Raw genomic sequence first — 22,841 nt, 5'->3', positions numbered from 1 at the left:
GATTTAATTAGTAAGCTAAAACATTTTTATGTGTTTTGTTTGCTCTTTGCATTTCTTTCCTATGAATGTCTTAATCCAGATTTTGCCCATTCTTCAAATGAGAGTTAATGTATTTTGGTTTTGTTTTAAGTGTTTTTTATTGGTGATATTTCATGCTATTAATACATTATTAATAAACTTATTTCAAGAGCTGTTTTAGATTATGGGGGGAGGGTAATAGTTCAGTGGTAGAACACATGTTTGCATGCACAAGGTCCTGGGTTCAATTCCCAGTATCTCTATTTAAAAAAAAAAACTGTTTTAGAGCTCAATTACTGATGGAGTAGAACTTGATGAACTTGAAAATTTTCAGTGTGTTTATTAAGAAGGCAAAATTACATACTGCTTGAACATATGAACTTTGCGAAGACCTAGGTTCAAATCCCTGCCAGGGATAACCCACTAGCCATGGTTAGGAGGAGGATTTTCACATTACAGGATTGTTGAGAGCATATTTGTAAATCATTTAGCACAATGTCTGGAACACAATAAGCACCCAGTAATGGGCAGTTATTATAATTATATTTGATGTAGTTTCAGAGATGTTTGTTATCAGAATAGTATTACTGATTCATTGGTTATTTGAAAATTAAGGTTAATCATCTGTCAACCATCCATCAGAGATGAATGGGATGGTTTCACCCACTTCTAGCATTTCTTAGTTCACTACTATCTTAGCCAATTCTAGATTCCATTGCCCTAAATTTCAAAGATAGGAGGAAGGGGTGGGAAAGAGGAAAATCTCTTCTCTTTGGTGAAGTGAAATTGCCTGAAATCTGTTTGTTCCAGATCCTCCAGTGTGGCTGCCACCACCTACTCATTTCCTTCCAGGCTGATTCGCTTTCCCCACAGCACAAGGTGTTACCTGCAGTTGATGGACATGAGGACTAAGAGATGTTCCTGTTACTGACTTATACTCAAGGCCCCCCTCTTGGGGCCCCAGCTTAACCAAAGCCTCGCTGGCTCGGTCTGCATGTTCTTTCCGCTCAGGTTCTTGTTGCCAATAATGAAACTGAGTCTGGTGCAAGCAACACGTGCTTTTATTCAATGGCCGGAGAATGGAGGAGAGCTTGAGCACCAAAAGCACCTCCTCCCCCAGCAGAGGGGACTAAGGGAATTTTAAGGATCAGGAGGCAGACAGGTCATCGGGCTCCAGGAAAGGGGTGGAGATTTCCAGAGGCAGCCGGGGCACATACTTTCCACCATGATCCTTTGCAAATTATGCCAGCAGGATTCAAATCCCCTCTTTGCGTGGAGATCTTAGCATGGTAATGAAGCAAAGGTAACTGTCAGACACCTCCAGGTCTCATCCTGGCAGGCGTGTTCTGTGGTCAGGTCAGAGCCAGTTCAGGGTGCATATATCTCTCCAAGTACAGCTGCAAAGCATCTCTGTCAAACACCAGGTACTTTTGAAACAAGCACAAAAATGAGTCAGGGCAAGTGTCCTTCAGCTCTCAGGGGTTGGCATGGAAACACAGAGATAAATCAAGGCAAGGAAAGAATTGATCTTTAGACTACTTTGTCGGCCATCTTAGATCTAGCCGGTTCAGTCTGGTTTGCCCCAGGCCTGTGTGGCATCCTGCGGATAAAACACAACTAGCCTGTCTGGTTAAAAAAATGGTATGTGCACCTAGTGCCTGGGCTGCCTAGCATGAGTGACAGTCCCATGCATCTCTTCCCTTTGCCAGTGAATGTTTATGACAGCAGCTTGTTACTGGAAAAACACTGTGTGCTTTGTGGAGAGGTTTTCGTTTGACATGTCAAAATGCTTCAAAGTTCCTTCTTTCACCTTCAATTCACCAAGCATCATACTTTCCACAGGATGCAATGAAACAACTGTGAATGTCCTTGAAAGACACTCTTGATCTTTTATTATTTTTTAAAAATTCTGCCTTGTGGACTAGGAAATCTATAAAAGAACTCTTTTTCAAAAACATCCAAATGAAAATTCCATCTGGCACTTAAAAACTAGGGATAAAGAATAATTAATTTCAGTGAGATTGTCCTCCAGGTGCATTTCTGGAACCCGTGATTCCTTAGTTATCTTCACTGAATGTTTTGCTAGGACCATCTCATTGGTTTTTATTCATCTGGGCATTTTTTAAATTGTGCAACTATGTGCCAGGCACTGTGCTAGAAACAGTGGATATAAAGATTATTTCTGTTCTCAAAGACAGGTGACTGCAGACAAGACAAATAAATATATAAAAGGAATCTATCAATTTAAGAAACATGCTAAATGACAAATAAGAGTTACACCACTGGGGGGAAAATCCACAGTACTGAGTTGTACTCCTGGTGAAACAGCACATTCTTAACACAAATCTTATCAAAGTTATAGTTTTCAGGAATAAGCTCAAAGAATACAGTCTTAGCAAATTTAACAGAAGACCACAGGCTGGGAAAAGCATAGTTAGTACAGCTTCTTGTGACTTCTCAATTTCCTTATGAGGTTTGTGGTAATGTGTTCTCTTTAAGAGACGCTCCTGCCAGGTGCCTCCCTGGAAGCCCCAGGTGGAAGCTAACAATCCTTTTATACCTACAACCACACCACCCTGAAATTATTTTATTTCCTTGTATGGTTGCAGACTGCCTTTAGCAAGCCACGAGTTTGGATCTAGTATGAGGAAGAAGAAGGGCTGGGTACAATTTCTTAGCAGGAACACAACATCTAACAACATTGTGTACAGGTTATGGAATAAATTACTTCACATACAAGCAGTTGACTGCAGCTACATAACAATGTCTAGCCCTGAGGGCACGTCCTATCTGTGATCTCCAAGGTCTGGAAGGTATGATCACATGCCCAGTGCCTTAGGGGTACAGAGAAGAGGACTCAAAAGGACATGTGCCTGGGGCTAGACCTTGAAATAAAAGACATTGATAAGCACCTAGGGGTAGGCATCCCATGTGTCCTGTTCCCCAGTTTCGCCCTAATGCCAAGCTCCTTGACACAGATAAGCACAGCTTTGAAATTCATTGTCAGTCTTGATCTAATTGAATGGAATCTAGTTTCAGTGTCTTAAAGTGTGCTATTGAGTTAAATAGTGCTGTTGTCTTAAAAACAGCAAGTATACAAACAAAAGCCTCACAGATTTAGCAGCATGTTTCTGTTTGGACCTTAATAAAAGTAAATAGCTCTTCAAAACAGTGAAATTGTGTCAAGGTATAGAATGGATTACGATAGAGAATTCAAAATTGTAGGTTTTATCTGAGTTTTTTTTTTTTTAAGTTGCAAAAATATGAGCAATGAGATCCACTTATTGGATGGAAAAAAATTTTGTTCTCATTTATTTAAAATCCTTTCAAGTTTTTACTAATTTATCAATTTTCACGTCTTAGACTCCTGTTTCATTTTCTGTTACACCCAACACAATGCCATCTAAGTATATGTGTAAAAAAAAATTTTATAGTGAAAAATAACCTGGGGCAAAAATATCAAGAGATGTAAAAATCTCTGCAGGGCCAAGTGACATCCTTCAAAGTGCAACAGCCCCCATTCCTGGGGCTCTCAGATGTCTGCCTGTGATTCCTCAACAGATAAAGTACATTCTTTACTGGGCATGTTTGCCCTAACAGACTAATAACCCTAGGTAATGCCTAATCTCACAATAGCTCAGACTGGCTTGTTGCTAACCACCTTATCAGAGCCATAAACATCACCGCCCTTCACGGACCCTAAACCTCTTACCTCACCTACAACCAATCAGAGCCTTGTGCACAAGCCGATCAGGCACCTTGTGACCCGACCTTATAAAACACCCCAACAACCAGCCCTCGGGGCTCACACAGGCACCTCTGTGTCCCGCTGTTGTCTATGGCAGCGAATCCTAATAAACTCCTTTTCTATTCTCAGCCTTCATCTCTGATAAATTCTTTTTACCAACCTGTGTAACCACCACCTGTGTCCCACAACAATCTCATTTCCTCAGTATTTATTAAATTGTTCTGTATCTCTATTCTGTGAAAGCTGATGTCTTTTCTAATTTTGAGTTTTGAATTTCTGATATATAATGAAATTGGATATGAGTTTTAAAAGTAATGTCTTAGATATTTTTATTAAAATCCTCAAATTGCCCCTTTTATTGAGGATTTGGGGACAAGTAGGAAGTTAAATTTAAAACAACCGCATGGGGTGACATGAAAGAAAGGCCTTTTTAAAAATATTGTTTCATTTCGCCATCCCTTGGATATAATATCTATTCCAAAGATTCTTTAATTTTTAGTAAACTATAACATTTTATGCATCTATGGTTTCTCATATGGATACAATTTCTATTAAATATTTTTATTTTTTCTTCGCTGTTTATATATCATGGAGAGGATGAATTCAAAAATTTAATGTTGAGAAAAATCTATGGAAGTTACAATAGTTGGAGACTTTCCCTCTGATTTAAGACCATTTAAAGTAGTGGAAGATTTATACATGTCTGTCCCTTGTTTTTTACATGGAAGTACGACCAAATGTAATTAAAATAACAGAAACAAGAATATAGTCAAAAATGCATATATATAGTCAAAAATGCATATATATAGTCCAAGATCAGAAATGGATGTTTACTCTGTGAACCTGAAATGAACTTTGGATCTTTTTTTGCCTTCTGACAACACAGCTGTGGTTAATTGTCTACAACCTTTGCACTCAGTATCAATCCCTGCAGAAACACCGCCACCCGTCCTTGCCCCCCACCTTCCAAACACACACACACACCTACACAGGAAATCAGCGAAGCTTCTATATATACAACTTTTATTTGTGAAACCACATTTTTTAGCTTAGAGACACATACTCTATAGATTTTTCTTCTACCTTACAATACTTAGACTGACCAAAAATCAGGGAAAATGTCCTTGGACTGTAGCCATGATAAAATTTAACTTTTGAAAGCACCCACACACCAAATTCCTGTGATAGGCTTCAGTGTGAAGCGTAACCACATTTGGTTTCAAAGTTCCAACAACAGCATCTATTATAGATAAGCCCGTACCACAGATTTGGGCAGGACAGTCCTGCTAGTGGCAAAAGACAGCCAAGGGGGTTTAGAGCCTCTCCTGGAGGACTCAGTGGTTCAGCTACACCCTCGTCTGTCCCATCTCCTTCAACAGGACCGAACGGGCCAACTGGCCTTGTTGTCGTCTATGTGTCTACTTACCCTGGGACCTTAACGTTTGCCTTCTTACCCATAAGGTTTGTCTTTTTCCTCTGATTCTTGGAAATATTTTTAAGTTCCACCTGATTCTTTGCCCTGCCACGAATAGCCTGGTAGAACATTTTGTCTGGAAGTTACTTACCTCATTGAAGAAGTACTGACTGGAGGCATGGCAGTAAAATTAGGGATAAAGGTTTTGCTGCACATTTGAAAGCAAAGAACGGACTTTATTGAAATAAGATAAAGACATTTCCATATATGATCATGTGAATCTACTATTCAAATTGGGGACGTGGAGACGAGTCATATGTTTTAAGTTGATGAAAGAGTGAAAGAAAGGGTCTCCATCAAGACAAGAGAAGAAAACAAAAGAACACCGTATAAGAAAAACTGAAAGCAGGAACAGAGGTGGACACCTTTTCCTTCAAAGAATCAACACAGAATTTATAGCCTGACATTTCCTTTCTGAACAGAAGATGAACAAAAGTAAGAAAAATGAAACAGTTGCAAATTGTAAGTTGGTCACAGTGACACCTGTAGAAAATATGAGAAGTAGCAGTAAATGAAAAATTGTCCAAAATATATCCATTCAAGGGAGGCCAGAATGCCCCTTCTTTACCTATTCACCTGAACAGCTGCAATTCATCCTTCAAGTCTTAGCTCAGCCGTCACCACTTCTGGGAAGCCACTGCTGATCCTGTCAAGCAGCACTGTGCCTCCTTCATATGCTCCCCAGCACCCTGCCTGTGGCTCCATGATAACATTGACACTTCTGCTGTCTCCTCTCTCTTGCCAGCACTATAAGGACTGCAATTTGTTTTTCTCTGTATTCCTGGTGTTCAGCAAAGGGGAGAGGCATCTATTCATTTAATTAAGATCTGCTAAAATGCTTTACATAAAGGTAATTATGTCTGCATGTATTTTGACAAATATATAAAAATCAACGAGACGCTTCTACAAAGAAGTAGATATTCTGCTAAGTACAGATAAAAAGCTTGGTTCTTATACATAAAACAGAAAGATTTGGAAAGGAGAAGGCAGACAGGCTAGGGACCTTGGGACCCAAGGAACAACACCATAATGAGTTCCCCTGGGTCTTCTTCTTAGCTCATGTATCCCAGACTTGTTTTCAAAAAAAATCTGCAACCTGGAAACGATAATGAGTACACATGAAAAGAAACCGCAAGAAAGACCTGCTCTCTCTCCAGCCAAAGAACCAGAAAAGGAGTAGCTAGCAAGAGAGAAAACAATAACTGCTCCACCTCAGCCAAACCCCACAGAAAAGACCCTGACCCCACCCATGCCGACAAAGGCTGAGGCTCTGCAGACTGTGAAGAGGGGTGCCAAGTCCTCTGCCAGGGCAGTGTCAGAGAAGACTGAGTAGGAAACTGGTAATTTCATCCCCGCCTGGTGATAATACAGCTTTCCCTGCCACCCCTCTCCACAGTGTCAGTGGAGACCATGTGGGAGCAATAAGAAGGTACCCTGCACATTCTAGCCAGGGAGGCATCAACAGAATGCCCAGTAACAAGGGTTCCCTCTCATCCCAAGGATCAATGGAGGCTGAGACATGAACCTAGACTCTAGTACACCTGGCAAGTAATGAGGCAGTGCTCCCAACTCCCCTGCTAGGGTGATGTTAGAGAAAGTCATCTAAAAGAGAAGGTTTAAATAAGATCCATAGTCTCATACCATAATACCTTAAAATATCCAGGTTTCAACTGGAAATCATTCATTACACCAAGAACTGGGAAAATCTTTTTGCATGAAAAAAGACAATAGATGCCAACACAAAGATAACACACGTCTGAATTATTTACAAGGATTTTACAACAGCCATTATAAAAGTGCTTCGGTAAGCAATTATGAATATATCTGAAACAAATGCAAAAATAAGAGTCTCAGAAAAGAGTTGAAAATTCTCAGCAAAGAAATAAAAAATACAAAGAACCAAATTAAAATTTTAAAAATAAAAAAGTACAATAACTGAAATATAAAAATCAATGGATGGGCTCAACAGCAGAATATATTAAACAGAGGAAAGAATCCATGAACTTGAAGACAGAATGATAGAAATTACCCAATCTGAAGAACAGAAAAAAAAAAAAAAACCAGACTGGGGGAAAAGGTTTACAGAACCTCAGGGATCTGTGGAACTAAAATAAAAACCAGTGAAACTTTCTAAATTATTAAATAATTTTCAAATGCAAATTGCATTATCTGAAGGTCTTTGTGGTTTCTATGCTCTCTTTGAAGAATAAGTATCATATGAAGGACAAATACAGACCTTTGGTGTACTAATATAACCCACAAATTAGACCCAAGCAGCCTAAAAGTGAATGTTGCTTTTGAAGGTCCACAGGTTGGAACTAAAGGGTATATAGTCTATGAGGCTGAGAAATAAGTTCATGTACCATGACCACCAAGAAGATATGAAGTGATGGTAACATATTCTCTTCAAATCGATGAAACTTCAAAATGAACAGTTCTGAACAGTATAGCTTTGCTACTGGTAGGGTCATTTTTGTGCACAGAGGAAAACATTCCTACTACCTAAATGGAAAACTGCCACCTTGCATGAGTTGACAAACTCTGCAGTTTCACTAAGATAAGACGCATTTTTAATAGTTTAAAATAACCACTTTTGTAGTTATTTTCAATCTATGTTAATTACCAGTGAGCAGGAAGGGAGTATTTTTCTTTTTCAGTACAAGCGTAGAGTAAAAGTCTATAATAGATACACTCAATATAGATATTCCTTGAAAGTTTACCTTGCAAGAGACATTAAATCTGAAGAAACCCAATCACAATTAAAAAATAACACAGGATTACATATTTTGGCTTTTGAGGAGATATACAGAAAAGACAGACATAAGGCCTCAGAAATATTTTTGCTTCCATTAACTTTTCTAATTAAAATACAAATAATTAAAACTCCAAGTTAAAAAGAATGCAGAATCACTTTTTAATATTTGTGAAGAAACTAACAAAACATGGACTATTCCAATCCTATTCATTATTCTAGTGTTTGCCAGCTCCATGGAAGTTTATTAATGATAGTAAGATTCAAATACCTGGTATTCAGACAATGTTCACAGCTACTTCTGCCCTTAAGAGAAGTAGAAAAGCCGTTTTCGGTATGGTTTTTCTTTATTCCCAAATTTGAACAATTCTTACACATTCAAACATGTGCGAGACTCAATAGGAACTCTTTCCTACTGCTATACTGAGGCCACAAGTTTCCCTGAGATGGTCGTGTATCACAGAGGATTCCCAGTTCTAACTCTGGTTGACAGTTTCCAAACAATGCAATAGTGTGAATAGAGCATATATAAAACAGAAGGTTCTTTCAAAAAGATTTTTGGTATGTTTTTGGAATAAAAAATATCAGTCTTCTTGGTTAAAGGTTGGCAAATGTGTTTTCAACTTTAAAATGTCTGAAATTGGCTCTTTTCTTTCTTGATAGAAGCTGAGTCCAGTGATGTGTTCAACATCTGTGATCCGAGCTCTGTGCAACCTCAACAACTCTTCAACCCATAAGAATTCACGTTTCCTGGGCTATGAGGGTGGGAAAGGAAGAAAAGTCACTGGAGAACAGTCAGCCCACTTGCTCTGCAAGCTCTCCATCTCCCCCATTCTAATCAGCCATGACACTTTGGCTCTTAAATGGCAGATGACACAAGGTTTGTTGGGCACGATCCCTCCTCTTGAGTAGCTCAACATCTAATATATACCATGCGTGTTTGTTTAATTAAATGTTTAATCAAACTTGGGAAAAGTATATGTAAAGCAGCTGTTCATGTATTGCATTGGTGCGAGAAACTTCAACAGTATGGGGTTAAAAAATGTTGGAAAACAGAAGCAATATGTCCTGGTACAAAGAATATGGGAATTCGCAGAAAGAAACTTGGACTCAAGTCCTGCTTCTACCATTCTCCTAATGGGTAAACTAAGGCAAATTATTTAACATCTGAATCCTAATTCTCTTATCTGCACCCTTCTTAAGGGGTTGTTTTGAAGGTCAAATATAATGATGTGGGCAAATGCACTATACAAACACTAGTTCTTATCAGAATCGGTTATCTCTGTGCTTGCAATGAAAAAAGGGTTGGGGCTAGTGGTAAAACACTCCTTTCATTTCTGGTGAGGCAGTGAAGTCTTAGCTGGTGTGAGATCAAAGAAGAATTTAAAAGCTTATGCTCTGGCACATGGAAGCAGAGCTGGTAGCTGAGGCAGGTAACAGAAATGGAAATCATACAACCACAAGCTACTGTAAATTTTCCTGAAAATGGCTACTGGAGAAAGTCAGATGAAGAAAGTATCCACTGGTTGGTGTGCTCTGACTATGCTTTAAAGACATCCTTCCAGAAAGGATCATGTACCCTTAAGACACTATTAGATGGAAATGATAAATACAGACTTTTCACGTAAAAGGGAACAGAACAATAATTTCTATTTCCCCATTAGCCTCCCATCGTCTACTTTCCAACACGACTGTTCCACTCAGTCTCCTCCTCTGCAGCCATCCTCACGCTGGGTCTCAGGGGAATAGCCCTGACTGACGAGACTACTTGGCCAGTAGACATTTGTCATCTGTTCCAACATTTACAGGAATAAATAAAAGGTGCACACAAAGCACTTGTTCTCTCAGGCCAACATCCAGCTAATCCTTAGTCCCTACTTCACAGATGAAACAGAAGAAATCGGTAAGTATGTGTGATATCAAATCACTTTCAAACATCATAAACATTCAAATAAGCCTCTTTCTGGTTCAAGTCCAATACTTACTTATACTGCCATTAGAGAGTTTGATAAAATGCTTGTATTTAAGATATCGGTACAGTAGCTTTTGGAACAGTACAGATGGAAAAGGAACTCAGTACCTAACTCACGGCATTTAACATCATTTTGGTCAATGAGATGTCAGCATAAGCCTATTCTGCCTTCTTTTTGGGCGGAGGACCCAGGACAAGTGACACCTAGAGAAGTAGAAGCCATCTTTAGCCCACATGGGCCACATGCTAAGACTAGTGGTGGAGAAGGACAGGAAAGGTCTGGGTCTCTAACGGTGCTGCTGACCCAACAGACCATCCCAAGACTGCCTCTGGACTTTGTTACATGGGGAATCCCTTAGTTGCTCAAGTCACTATAACTGGCTTCTCTGTTGTTTGCTGCAGAACACAACACTAAGTGATACCTTTAATGACAATTTATCTTTCAAGGAAGAGAAAGCAATGAAGAAGGGAATACTGGATATGTGTCCAACACAGTCCATAGTATTGACCAGTTAGCAGAGTTAGATGCTCAGCAGGCATCCAGATACAGTTAAAATCTTGCTATTCTGTTCTTAATTCTAAAGTTAAGGCAAAAATAACCCAATGAGAAATGTGTTCTACAAAGACTAGTCAATTAATTCCAAAAGTTTATCAGAGAAACAATTAAAGAGAGACATATCTTCATTAATTCTAATGACTGGTCCACAGAAAGAGTACCAGCTCAGGGATGGCAACTGGGGCACTGTATTCCACTCCTGGGCCCACAGCAGAGAGCCCTGTCTGCTCTGTTCACTACTGTTTCCCTAGGACCTGGAGTATCTGGTGACAAATTAAAGGAATGAATGGCTAGATCGAAGAAGGGATAAACAGATGAATGAAGGAATGAATTGATGAGGGATCAAAGCACTCTCTCCTGACAAACTCAGACTGGGTCTCAAGGTTCTTTTGACCACAGGACTCCAGATATCCACCACCTATCTTGAGGCTGCTAGGAAAAGCCAAATTGATTTGAAACTTAGGTCTAGGTTTACTTTGTGTAACTTCATGGATACAAAAAAAACAAAAAACCAACCAGGAAATCTGGCAAGTACTCTGAAAGAAAAACCTTTTGGCTCACTATAAGGAAAAATTTAAAACTTGCTAAAATGTTAATGCAGTCACGATGTTCAAAGACTATAAATTTTTAGTCTGAGCAAATAAAATAACACAAAACAATGATCTCCAAACACTGGAATGACAACAGAATAAGGAAAGATAATTAGGGACAAATGTATGATTTTTATAATAAAGTGACATAATATAGAAAATTAATTTGAAATGTTGTCTAACCACACCTTTAAGACTATAACGGTGCTGCCACTTTTGGAATTATACATTCAGTTTTGAAAAAAGAATAAATTCACACATCACATAAACCTAGAAATTTAGTGGCTTAGCCAAACAAAGTCACTACATTTTTACATTTTGATCTGATAGTTAGTGTCTTTAACAGACAAGAGTGATGTTCTCCGAAGATAAGTCATCTTAGAGGATCAAATTTAAAACCATCCCATAATGCCACAGAACACGTCTAGTCAGGCTATGTTTTCTCCCGCAGTAACGCCAGATGTAAGATGCATGCAAATATATTTATATATTCAGTGTTTAAGGTAAATTAACAAAGGCTACTTACCGCACAACTCTCACTGTTATCAGTCCTGTGAGGCAAAATGAAAGCCAAGGTATCTAGATTTTCACACTGTGAGGGAGTCTGGGATGTATTTTTACAACTTGTTAGCACAATGAAGAAGTGAGTTGGAATCAGAATTTCCTGATTACGGATGTTTCTGCTGTTTCTGTAAAATATGGCAATATGTTAAGAAAAAAGTAACTATCTTCCTTGTACTGAATATTTCACTCCAACGTATTTTTAATACAATATATCCCAAAATAAAATTCAGTCAAATAATTAAACATATTGTCAGAAGTTAGTCATCATAATACACTGCAACATTTTCTGCCAGGTGGAGAAAGAGTTAAGAATTAGAAGACAGTGAGATAAACACAATCCAAATAATTTTATTCTCTATAGAAATTTATTAAACTCTAGATTTTTTTTTTGTAATTCTACCTTAACAAATTGGAATTGAGACACTAAAGAAAAAATACCAATTTTTAATTGTACAGCTAAGGTTCTAAAATGACAGCCTTTTAAACTCTATGTAGTTATAAGCAAAGTGGATAGAGATACAGTAAAAAAAAAAAAGTTGTAATTTCACAAACTGATATGGTCACAAGAGTTTGTGTAAACAGTCATCCCTAAGTCAATCTGAGACAGTAGTTCTCAGAAGGCTGAATCTCAGCAATTGTTTCAGTCTCCTTTTCTTACAGTTTTAACATAGCAAAATTGGTTCCAAAATCTTGAAATTATTGTTTTCACAAAGATCAACCAGTCTCTAAAATGTTCTTCCCCTCTCCTTTATAAAAACAGCCCCACTAATGGTTTCGCAAGAAGGTCACTCTGTTACTCCCCTCCCGGTAAAAGCTATGACGTTCGGCCAAGGTGACACTGGGGGCAGCGCAGCTGTATAACCCTGCTGCTGCTTTGACACAGGACGCCTCTAGCCACCCTACAGCGTTCTTCGTCTGCTAGCTGGCAGTATGCTCAGGAAGACAGTACATTAACAATTAGCCATGCAGAGAGATTTCTAAACACTGATGTTATCTTAACATATGGCAGAGTTCAGTATTTAATCTGAGCTCAAGAATTACGAGTCTGAGCTGAGTCGGGGAGAAACACTACTTCTTTCACCTAAACAGTATTTTATTGAACACGGAGGAAAACATCAAAATTAATCTGATATTTCAAGAGGATTCCAGCGTAATCAGAAATGTCATGTACATAAATATGAATAGCATCAGACACAAAAGGTTCTGCTGACTCAGTTGGATGGTAATCTCACTTGACAGCTGTTTTTAAGAGTAAATGAAATATGGTCTTACTGCTTCAGAGTCTCTAAGGAATCATAACGTCCATCATAATCAGAGTCAAACACAGGACCGCTGACAACATTGATGCCATTTCTTTCTTCAGCATACTTTTGCAGTAGGGTGTCATGAAAGTAGTGCCATATAACTGAAACAAGGAGGATGGGGTAGTTTCAAAGGAGAACAGGGTGCCATGCTGTCACGTGCAATAAAATCAACACCATGATTCAAAATTAGCATTTGTAATAATCAGGGATAAAGTCAAGTTTGGCTTTGGTCTTGGTGTGAGGACAAAAATCCATTGTTCAATTGTTCCATTGTTTGCTCTCTGGAAAGACTAACAGGCAAATGCTGGATTCAATTCTGCCTCAAGCATCCCCACACATGGGCATCACCATATACTTGTGATCATACATCATCATTAAGCATAAAAAAATCATGAACACAAACAAGGCAGGTTATTCAGATTTCATGTTGATATCTGAATATTCTTTCTGGAATATTCAAAAGTATTCTAGACATAAATCAGAGTAAAAAATTCCTTGTATGCTCTATATTTTAAAATTCTATATGACACTTAAAGTATAAATGCATATTTATTCTTGTAAGAGCCAAATGTGGTAATAATTCATAATGACTGTAAAATCTTTTCATTTTAAAATCAAAAACAATTACCAACAACTTCCAAATAGTTAAATAGGGAAACAGACTGAAATTAATATGTCAGTAGACTGTATTAGCTAGATAACTCAGGAAATATATTACATACTTTTTCCACCAAAAATGTTTCTGAAAATTTAAATACAAAGCATAATAATATAGGAATACATCATAATTCTAATACTTGTAGAATTTAATGTGTACTGTTATTCTCAAAGTTAAATGAATCTGTAAGAATGTACTTAATACTTAGACATTTAATTATGGTATCAGTCTTATTACATATAAATCATACCTATAATTTATAGAAATTCCTTGAAATTATGAAATATAAGATTAAAATGTTTTACCTTGAAAGCTCTGGTACATGGGCACTATATTAGTAGTAAGCAACGCTTCAGAATATACTTGACTTGAACCTTTATTTAATTCTACAAAGAAAATAAAAAGGACAACTATTTCATTCTTCACAAATAGCACTAGAAATTATGCTTTCTCATGGGGGTGGGGAGCATTTAAAAAAATTATTTGAATATTATCTTAAACTCATAAAACTTTCCCAGGTACTGGGGTCAAAGCAAAATGCAATGTGTTTGGTCAAGTCCCTTAAAAAAAAAAAATTGGATCTTTTCTTCTTCAAGATGAATTTACCAAAGAAGCAAAGACTTTAATATGAAGGGCCCCAAATTAAACATATTCAAATTTCATCTCATTTGCCTTATTTCAGCTAACATGTATTGTGTTGACAATCTTCGTTCTTTAAACTCTTTCACAGTGAAAAGGAAAAAGAGAGTCTCTGGCTTCAGAACAACACCTACTAAGCAGAGAAAACATCGCAGGATGCCTGCCTTAAACGCTGTAAAGGCTTCTTTGTACGGACGTTTGGCTTGGACCTGTCTATCTTTATGATGCATTAGCCGAGTTCTGACTTCAGAAGCTTGCTCTGGGGAATGGACTGGATACTGAGAGTATCTGAGCACCTGAAGCCATCAGTTTTAAAGCTGGCTTCACAATGTCTTCTCATTAACATACAAATCTGCCACTTGTGAAAACAGAACGCTCCAAAAAAAGCCATTCCCTAGGGGCCCTGTAAGCACACTCAGGCTCTCCCTAATCCTCTGACAAAATCACATTCTTCTTTTTAAACAACAAAGTGGTATCTCCTTCCCAAAAACCCCGATGCATCTTTCTGACCTGACGGAGTTTTCTCAAATTCTGTGTAAAAGAAACATAGGAAAGTGAAGAATGTTCTCTCTACAGTGCCTGCACTAAGTAAATCATCCTCCAGACAAAAGTAAAAAGTTCTCCCAAACTCAAGTTTTAGACACTTAAAAATTTTCCCTAGTAGTCTATTTCCCACACATGGTCTTCACCAATAAATCAACAAGATGTAGAGTGCCCCACAGGAAAGAAAAGGAAACCGAAGAAAGAAAGATTAGGGAAGGGGAAGGTCAGGGAGGAAGAGACTTACGTGGTGGGGAGAGGAACCCATAACTCAGTTTAGCGTTATTTTTATAAAATGAACATTTATGGACAGGACTAACAGGAATTCGGAGATCCTGGTAAAGACAGTTGGAAAAGTCTTCTGCAGAGAAGCTGTCCTGAAGAATAAAATGAACAGAACGATCAGGGATCAGGCACACAGAAGAAAAGGAGAGAGCTTTACAAATAGTTAAAGGTGAATCACATCGTAAAATCTTGGAGTTCTGTTCATGCCCCTCACCGTTTTCCACTTTTCTATTAGCGTATCCAACTAACCAACATGAAAAAACTCTTTATAATATTAAGGATATTAATCACTTATCATATTATCTGCAAATACTCTCCTACTATGTTGTGCTAATTTTGTTTATTATGTTTTGATTCTACTCAGTTTCAAACTTTTATGCAGTGAACATAGCTGATTTTTAGAGCTCAGGCTCTTTCATACTCAACAGAGCCAAAGGATGGGGGTGTGGAGAAAAGCCACTGAACTGCAATTTGATACAAAAACCTCAGGAGGAGTGATGACTGAATTTTTGCAGCTTTCATTATAAAAGAAAACTGAAAATTCAAACAGAGTCCAAGAACACCATAGGTAAGGTGTTGAACAATAATAAATAGGATGGGGACATACAAAACTGCTATATATTGCAAAGTCAAGTAAAAAGTGTTCCAAGGGTTTAAAGATGGTCTTCAAAAATATAAAATCAAGTTTAAGGTAGAAATTTTACGTAAATATGTGAATGTGTATGTGTACTATTTATATATGTGTATATGTGTGTGTGTGTATTTAAACACAAAAATTACATATATATGCAAATTTCCCTATCTTTTTACTTCACAATCTCAATGAGAATTAACAATAGCTCCATTTTAAAATCCAACTGCTGCACTCAACTAAACTCTCTCAAATGCCTTTTCCATCCCTTAAGGGCATCCCATAGCTTGCCAGACACTTTCAGTTTATGAAAATCTGGTCCGTCTAGTTTAAAACTTCTTTTCCAGGTAAGATCTAAATCTCATCTCCTCTCTCCATTCTCTTCCTCAAGGCTTCATTCCTTCATCATTTCTCTTTCTACCACCACACCCAGAGGGCGTGGGGGATGGAGAATGTGGTCTGATTCTAGGATATTTTCCCCAACTCCTTTCAAGGCCAAACCCCTCTGGTGTGGGTGGTGGACAGGATGCCTGGCCTCTCCCTGGTTTGGTCGGGGGAGGGAGGGTCTTCCTTCTGTAGACGGTACATCAGTGAGGTTACTGAGCTGTAACAGCCCTCTCCATCATTGGGACCCCCGAAGATATGAGTAGCTGAGAGAAATTCTTGTACTTACACAGCTGTGTATTTAGAGAGAAATAATTGTGACTGATTGCAAATCTGATTTCATGAAATGCGAAACTAGAACCATCAACTATTAATATTGAAAAAAAAAAAGCAAGGGAGAACTCTTCACTGCACTCTCTCATCTCACAGACAGAGTTTGCTCTGAGTCACAGAGCTAGCTAGCGGCAGAGCTAGAACCCAAACTGATTTTTCTGACTCCCAGTTAAGTGATATGATTAGAGAGCCAAGAATGACAGTGAGAAACGATGCTTTCAATGTTTTGCTTAGTGATAATATAACATAACCACATGTAGCTAAAGAGCTGGCAAATACTTGCATTTCTGTTGACAGTGTAGGATGTCCAAAGGGGCATCAGGATGTCATGGCTGTAACCACTCACAAACTGGTGCTGGTAAAGCAGACAGACAGTGCTGTTCTTCTGAAGAATTCTGGGTCTTCCATAGGGTAAAGTGCCACGCTTAACGATCTTCTCTTGGGTCGCAGGGGGAAGACGAAACCACCATTCAAACATACTTAGTGTGTATTACGGGATAACGTACAAAGATACACTCATCTAATTCTTTCCTCTACTTAACTCTATTGAAAAATTATTTGGAATTGCAAAAACAAAACAAAACAAAATAAAACAAAACCCCAAAAGCCTAATTATAGAAAGCAAAACTATAAGCAATTCTTCAAAAACCAAAGGGATTCATTGCAGTTTTTGCTTATGAAGTGCCTGAAAGATCAAAGTAATATCACAAGGAATTGCTAGAAATTTCAGCAATTAGGACTAAAATTATATTCCTAAAATTCTTTAACATTATTTTAATTACTTATTCTCCAGGACATAGTGAAAGAAGAAAATTTTCTGGATGATGTGTGTACTTGGAAAGCAGAAGTTCAGAACTGAGATTATGAGACTAAACTGAATAAAACAACAATATTATCTATGCCATTTATTGCCCCTTTTCCAAGAGTCAGATGCTCTACAGAGTTCTTTGTACACATTGTCAACTTAATTCTTATAAAGCCCTATGAATTAAGGTTATATACCCATTTTACAGATGAGAAAACAGCAACTTACATGGATTTTCTGTGGACATACAGTTCCTAAGCTCATATCCAAACCCAGATCTACTCAATTCCAGAAGTGTCATCCTCCACTATAAAACTTTGCCACCTTGAGGCTATCAAAGATTCTCTAATCTGAACATTTATGGAGATTTTTATAAAGAGAAGTTCAAGTCAGGATTGTGCAGAATTCACTCTTTTATTTCAGCAAGAAAAAAACTGTTAACCAAGTAAATTTAAGGATCAGAGACAGCATCAAAGTGATGCTAAATATCTAAATTTCATCAGTTGTCTGCATAATCTTGATTTCCATTCAGAACTTACGAAGAAACAACTTCAGATAAATAAATCAATTTACACTCTTATAATTCACTAAGAACCAGGTGAGACAAAAGGTTAATGGGTATTTTAAATGGAAATCTGAGGATCTATTATAATATAAACCTATAAACATGTTCAAAATCTCAAAACACCTCCACTAAGTTCCTAAAGAATGATTCAGCTTCCACTAATTTTATTACATGCTGCTTGCCACTGTAAATATCCCTTCTTCCCTTATGACTAACAGTTTAGACTGTCAAGCAAAGAAATCTCTGTTTCATTAAGTGGTCCTCCACTACCTCACTTTATCAGTTATCCTCAAACAATAACCCCAAACCAATTCTTTGCTTCACATTATTGAGAAAAAGCCTGCTTTCACATCCCAAGCTTGAAGAAAACCTGCCTTACCTTCTGCCATGCTCAGATTCAATTGTGTCTGAAAATCCACAATTGGCAAAATCTAAAAAGTTAATAATATTATTTTTAAGGATCAAGAAATGTGCTTTAATTTTGTAATAAACAACTTTTACAGCTTAATTATTCCATCATAGAACAAAGATAAAATTAAAACCACCTTGTAATTTTTTTTGTCGAAGAGAAGAACAGGAATAACAGTTGCAAAAAGACAAAATTTTTAGCATAGCAGAACACAAGTTATCAAAAAATAAGAATATAATTGCTGCTTTATAATTCTTATCTCTACTTTTAGTCTTTTTACAAGCCTAAAACAAAATGGAAAGCATGAAATGAACTATTCAAATTTCTATTTTTATGGACACTATCAATTTTGTTCCTAACTTGTCATAATTTTTCTCTTCTTACAACAACTCTATATTAAGACAGGAATGAAAAAGGAAAAGTGCCATGAATCTGTTTCGTACCTAAAAATGATAATTTTCCATCTAAATTTAAAATAGATTGGGATGCATTTTAAAGAAGGAATATTGTGACTGGCTAATAAAAGACCTCACTGCTAGGATAACAGGACAGATTCTGGAATTCAGTATGTGCCATGACTCAGATAGACTTCTCCCAGCCTGCAGCCAAATCAAGTCTCAACACAAGGGGATAAAAATAGAGGCGAAAATGCAAAAACTAGGAGGGAAAAAAAAACAATAAAAAGGTCTGCATGTGTCATTAGAATTAAAAATAAATACATTTATTCCCACTCATAAATTCCAATTTAATCATTACGTATTTCTATAGCATATGCTACGCAGAGGGTGCTATAAAATCATACACTCTGGGCTAAACTTCTTGGGAATACTAACCGAGGGGGCACACGAGCAGTCAAGGTTCTCTCTGGGGGTTCTTGTGAAGGGGCACTGGACCAGGGAGCGGACTTCTTTGGGATGTCTTGGTGTGTAAACGGGATTCTTTAGAAGGTGGTTAAGACTTCCATGAGTTCCATTATTAGGAGCTGGTGTCAAATTCAGTAAATCTGCATGATTCCAAGAATGGTAAATAAAGATTTACTTAGAAATTTCAAAACCAAATAAATAGTAGACTTGCAGTTTGAATTTTATTTTTTAAAACCAAATCTCTATGAGAGTCCTTAACTCTTCACCTAAAATAAAACTATAAAACACTCTTGGGTTTTAGAGTATTTATGTCTTGCTACTTTTAATGGAAATACTGATATGTATGCTCTACTTCTCTATAAAAACTTCTAAACTTTAATGTATATAATAACTATAGTTACCACCTGTTGAATGCTTATTACATGCCAATTATTGTGCTAATACAGTGTTCCTACTTAATCCTCAAAACAATTTACTAAGTTACTGTCAAGATTTGGTAGATGAGCACAGGCATAGCTCATTTCATTGTACTTCGTTTTATTGCACTTCAGAGATACTACATTTTCTTTTTACAAATTGAAGGTTTGTGGCAACCCAGCATTGTCAGATAATGGTTAACATGTTTCAGCAATATAGTATTTTTTAATTAAGGTATGTACATTTTTTTTTTAGACATAATGCTATTGTACACTTAACAGACTACAGTATAGTGTAAACATAACTTTTATGTACTGGGAAACCAAAAATTTCATGTGACTTGCTTTATTACAGTATTTGCTTTATTGCAGTGGTCTGGAATGAAACCCACAATTTCTCCAAGGTCTGCCTGTAATCAAGGTGCTTAGCTCAAGGTCTCAAGCTACTAATGTAGTAGACCTAGGATTCAAATCAGCTTTGTCCAAGTCTAAGATTCATGCTCTTAATAATAATGACAGCAAACACTTACATAGTAAAGCATTTATTATATGCCAGGCACTGTTTAAGTGCTTTAGGATATATTAACTCATTAAGTATACAGGCTCCCACTAAAATAATTATACTTAGGATATATTTAGAGTTGTTTTTCTTTAACATTTTTTTATTGAGTTATAGTCATTTTACAATCTTGTGTCAAATTCCAGTGTAGAGCACAATTTTTCAATTATACATGAACATACATATATTCATTGTCACATTTTTTTTCGCTGTGAGCTATCACAAGATCTTGTATATATTTCCCTGTGCTATGCAGTATAATCTTGTTTATCTATTCTGCATATGCCTGTCAATATCTACAAATTTATTTGCAAATATCCAGTATTGTTATCAGAAAAACGAAGTAATATTTAAAACGCAATACCCAATCATAAAAGTACTAAGAAGGTACAAAGTAAATTAACAATATATCTAATGTGTGTGCCTCTATTTCTACAACCTTGACACTGCTATCCACCCAACTATTATTGCTACTGGAGGTTCCGCCTGTTTTGTCTACATTTCACAGCCCCCAGACTCTTTTCTCTGGCTTCCACCCTGATCAGGTTCAACTGCCATCTACCCAGTGCCTGGCAAAATACTAGGAACTTGGAGTGTACAGATCTCCCCACTCTGAGGGTTGTACTGACCGAGGGGAAGGAAGACTTACGTAATCAGATGGTACATTCCGCACATTTTCTCAATGACTCTCGGTCAGGAAGAAGAAAGGCAGAAATGTGAGGGTCTGTCTTGCCTTACCATCATTTCCCCAGAGATGCCCACCATGCGACCTACTTTTGATAATCCTATTCCAGTTCTGTTTTCGAAAGGGAGGAAAGCCGCCTGTTCACACTTACCACACATTAAGTTGTAGACTTCAATATTTTCAAAGGAGTCAACTTCAGTGCCGTGCTTGAATCCAGGTCCGTAGCCAATAAAGAGGGCCTAGGTTGGCCAGAAAAGTATCAGTATCTATTCATTTCAGTTAGGTATGTAGTTAGAGAAAAAAGGTATTTTATATCATCCCCTCAAACATATGTGAACTGGTTATGTTAAGATAACAGGAAAAACACTGTGCCCAATGGACTTCGTAGGACATTGTTTTAACCCTTGTTGTACATTTAGTCTAAGAACAACAACGATATTTTTCTTAACTTTACTGTAATTTCTGCCTTGACAGTGTGAAAAGAATGATGATGAAATCTTTTTTCAATCATGAAATGGGATATAAACCTCACTCTGCCTACCACACACAGTCCCCCATAGGGATCACCTTAGATAATTGCTGTGAGTCTATTTTGAAAATTTTAAAATGTTCATAAATGTAAGGCATTATCTTCACTTAAAATATAAGTATGATATCTTTTCACCTATTAAATTAGTGGCTTTCATTTACTATGGAACAATAATCTTAACGAAGCACAAATACATGCAAAATAATAATTAGAAATTTAATATGAGGTGTAAGCCACATATTCATGAAACATAAATTAAATTTTTAAGAAAATTCTATTAATGTCATGTCCAAAGTAAAACAGCTATATGAAAGTACACACTTCAGTAATTCTCATTCAAGACTTGTAATGACAGTCTATGTTTTTTCTTCAGATATAAACTATAATTTTAAAATTATAACAGGTTTACTCACTTGCATATTCAAAAATGCATTGTCAGAGCCATGAAATCCACCTCCACAGTATTTCCTTTCTGAAGGATTCCTAATTGCCACATAATATAAATTAATAAAGTCCATTCATAAAGCAAAATTAACAATCATGACAATATTTCCATTAATAAAGAATAAGTAACCATTATTTAATATTCTTTACTATTTTAAATATTCTTTTATATTCTTTGATAAAGGATAAGTAACTATTAAGCAAGCAATAAGAAAAAAAAAGTAAGTAAAGCCACTGGTTTTGAAAAGAATTAAGGGGCCAGCCACCTTTATCTTTCATTTTGTAGACAAATAACTTATAAGCAATATGATACAAAGCAGAAAACCACCAGCATGGTTTTGAACACTGATCATACTATTTAGTCAGCAATTACGTTGGCGATTTAATTATCTTCTCATGGTTTCAATTTTGTCATGCTAGGTTTGTAAAATTTAAAAGGTTCAGCCTAAAGAAATGCTTGGAGTGTAACAGATGTTTGCTAAGTATGAGTTCTCCATTGAGGGTAAGGACCTCCTCTTCTTTCAGTCTTCTAAACACTGAAAGCACAGCTCTCTAATAAAGGAGAGACAGGGCAATTCTGTTGACTGAGTTCCAGTTCACTGCTTAGGTTTTGCTTGACAGTGGTATTTATCATCCCTGGTTTCCTGGCAACCATCAAAAGAGTTAATGACCAAGTTTTGAGATATTAACAATATGAACCATCCAAGTAATTTGCTGAACACACCAATAAACTGAGGTGTATTGATGGATTAGTGTAATAAAAATGAAAAACAACTCTGTCTAATGAAGACAGTAATTGCTCATTATTATAAAGAGCTTTTGCCAATTATTTGCTAGACTCTGAAGGTATTATCAGGCATAACTGTAACATGCAGAAGAGATACTCTGGCAAGCAATTATACAAATCAGAGCATAAGAAGTAATCAATACGGAGGTGAGGGGACAGAACAGTGGTAATTAGCTGAGGGTGACCTCCCTCCTCAGGGGACTTCCAGCAATGCCTGCATTCACTTTTGGTTGTCACAAGTATAGAAAGGGTACTTTTTCACCTAGTGAGTAGAGACCAGGGATGCTTTCAAATATAGCACAACACACAGGCCAGTTCCCCACAACAAAGA

The 22,841-nt window shown here is 37.0% G+C and overlaps 1 protein-coding gene across 2 annotated transcripts in view; it reads right to left on the bottom strand.

Moving 5' to 3' along the window:
- Positions 1-1,056: 1,056 nt before the first annotated feature.
- Positions 1,057-22,841, bottom strand: part of ENPP1 (ectonucleotide pyrophosphatase/phosphodiesterase 1) — a 74,189-nt gene continuing 52,404 nt past the window's right edge. The window contains exons 16-25 of one of the 2 annotated variants that reach the window (XM_032484933.1): positions 21,693-21,762; positions 20,902-20,989; positions 19,061-19,230; positions 18,198-18,249; positions 16,732-16,886; positions 15,063-15,192; positions 13,942-14,022; positions 12,947-13,079; positions 11,637-11,799; positions 1,057-1,445 (exon numbers count right to left, since the gene is read on the bottom strand). In XM_032484933.1, coding sequence (XP_032340824.1) covers positions 1,371-1,445; positions 11,637-11,799; positions 12,947-13,079; positions 13,942-14,022; positions 15,063-15,192; positions 16,732-16,886; positions 18,198-18,249; positions 19,061-19,230; positions 20,902-20,989; positions 21,693-21,762 — 1,117 coding nt within the window. In that variant the 3' untranslated portion in view covers positions 1,057-1,370. Of the gene's footprint in view, positions 1,446-4,772; positions 8,748-11,636; positions 11,800-12,946; positions 13,080-13,941; positions 14,023-15,062; positions 15,193-16,731; positions 16,887-18,197; positions 18,250-19,060; positions 19,231-20,901; positions 20,990-21,692; positions 21,763-22,841 lie in introns of those variants that run through there. The other variant, XM_032484932.1, reaches the window with a different exon arrangement.

This window comes from Camelus ferus, chromosome 8 (assembly GCF_009834535.1).
Source record: "Camelus ferus isolate YT-003-E chromosome 8, BCGSAC_Cfer_1.0, whole genome shotgun sequence".
NCBI classification, from domain to species: domain Eukaryota; kingdom Metazoa; phylum Chordata; class Mammalia; order Artiodactyla; family Camelidae; genus Camelus; species Camelus ferus.
The sequence above is the reverse complement of the archived record's forward strand: the minus strand, read 5'-3'. Positions and strand labels throughout refer to the sequence as shown.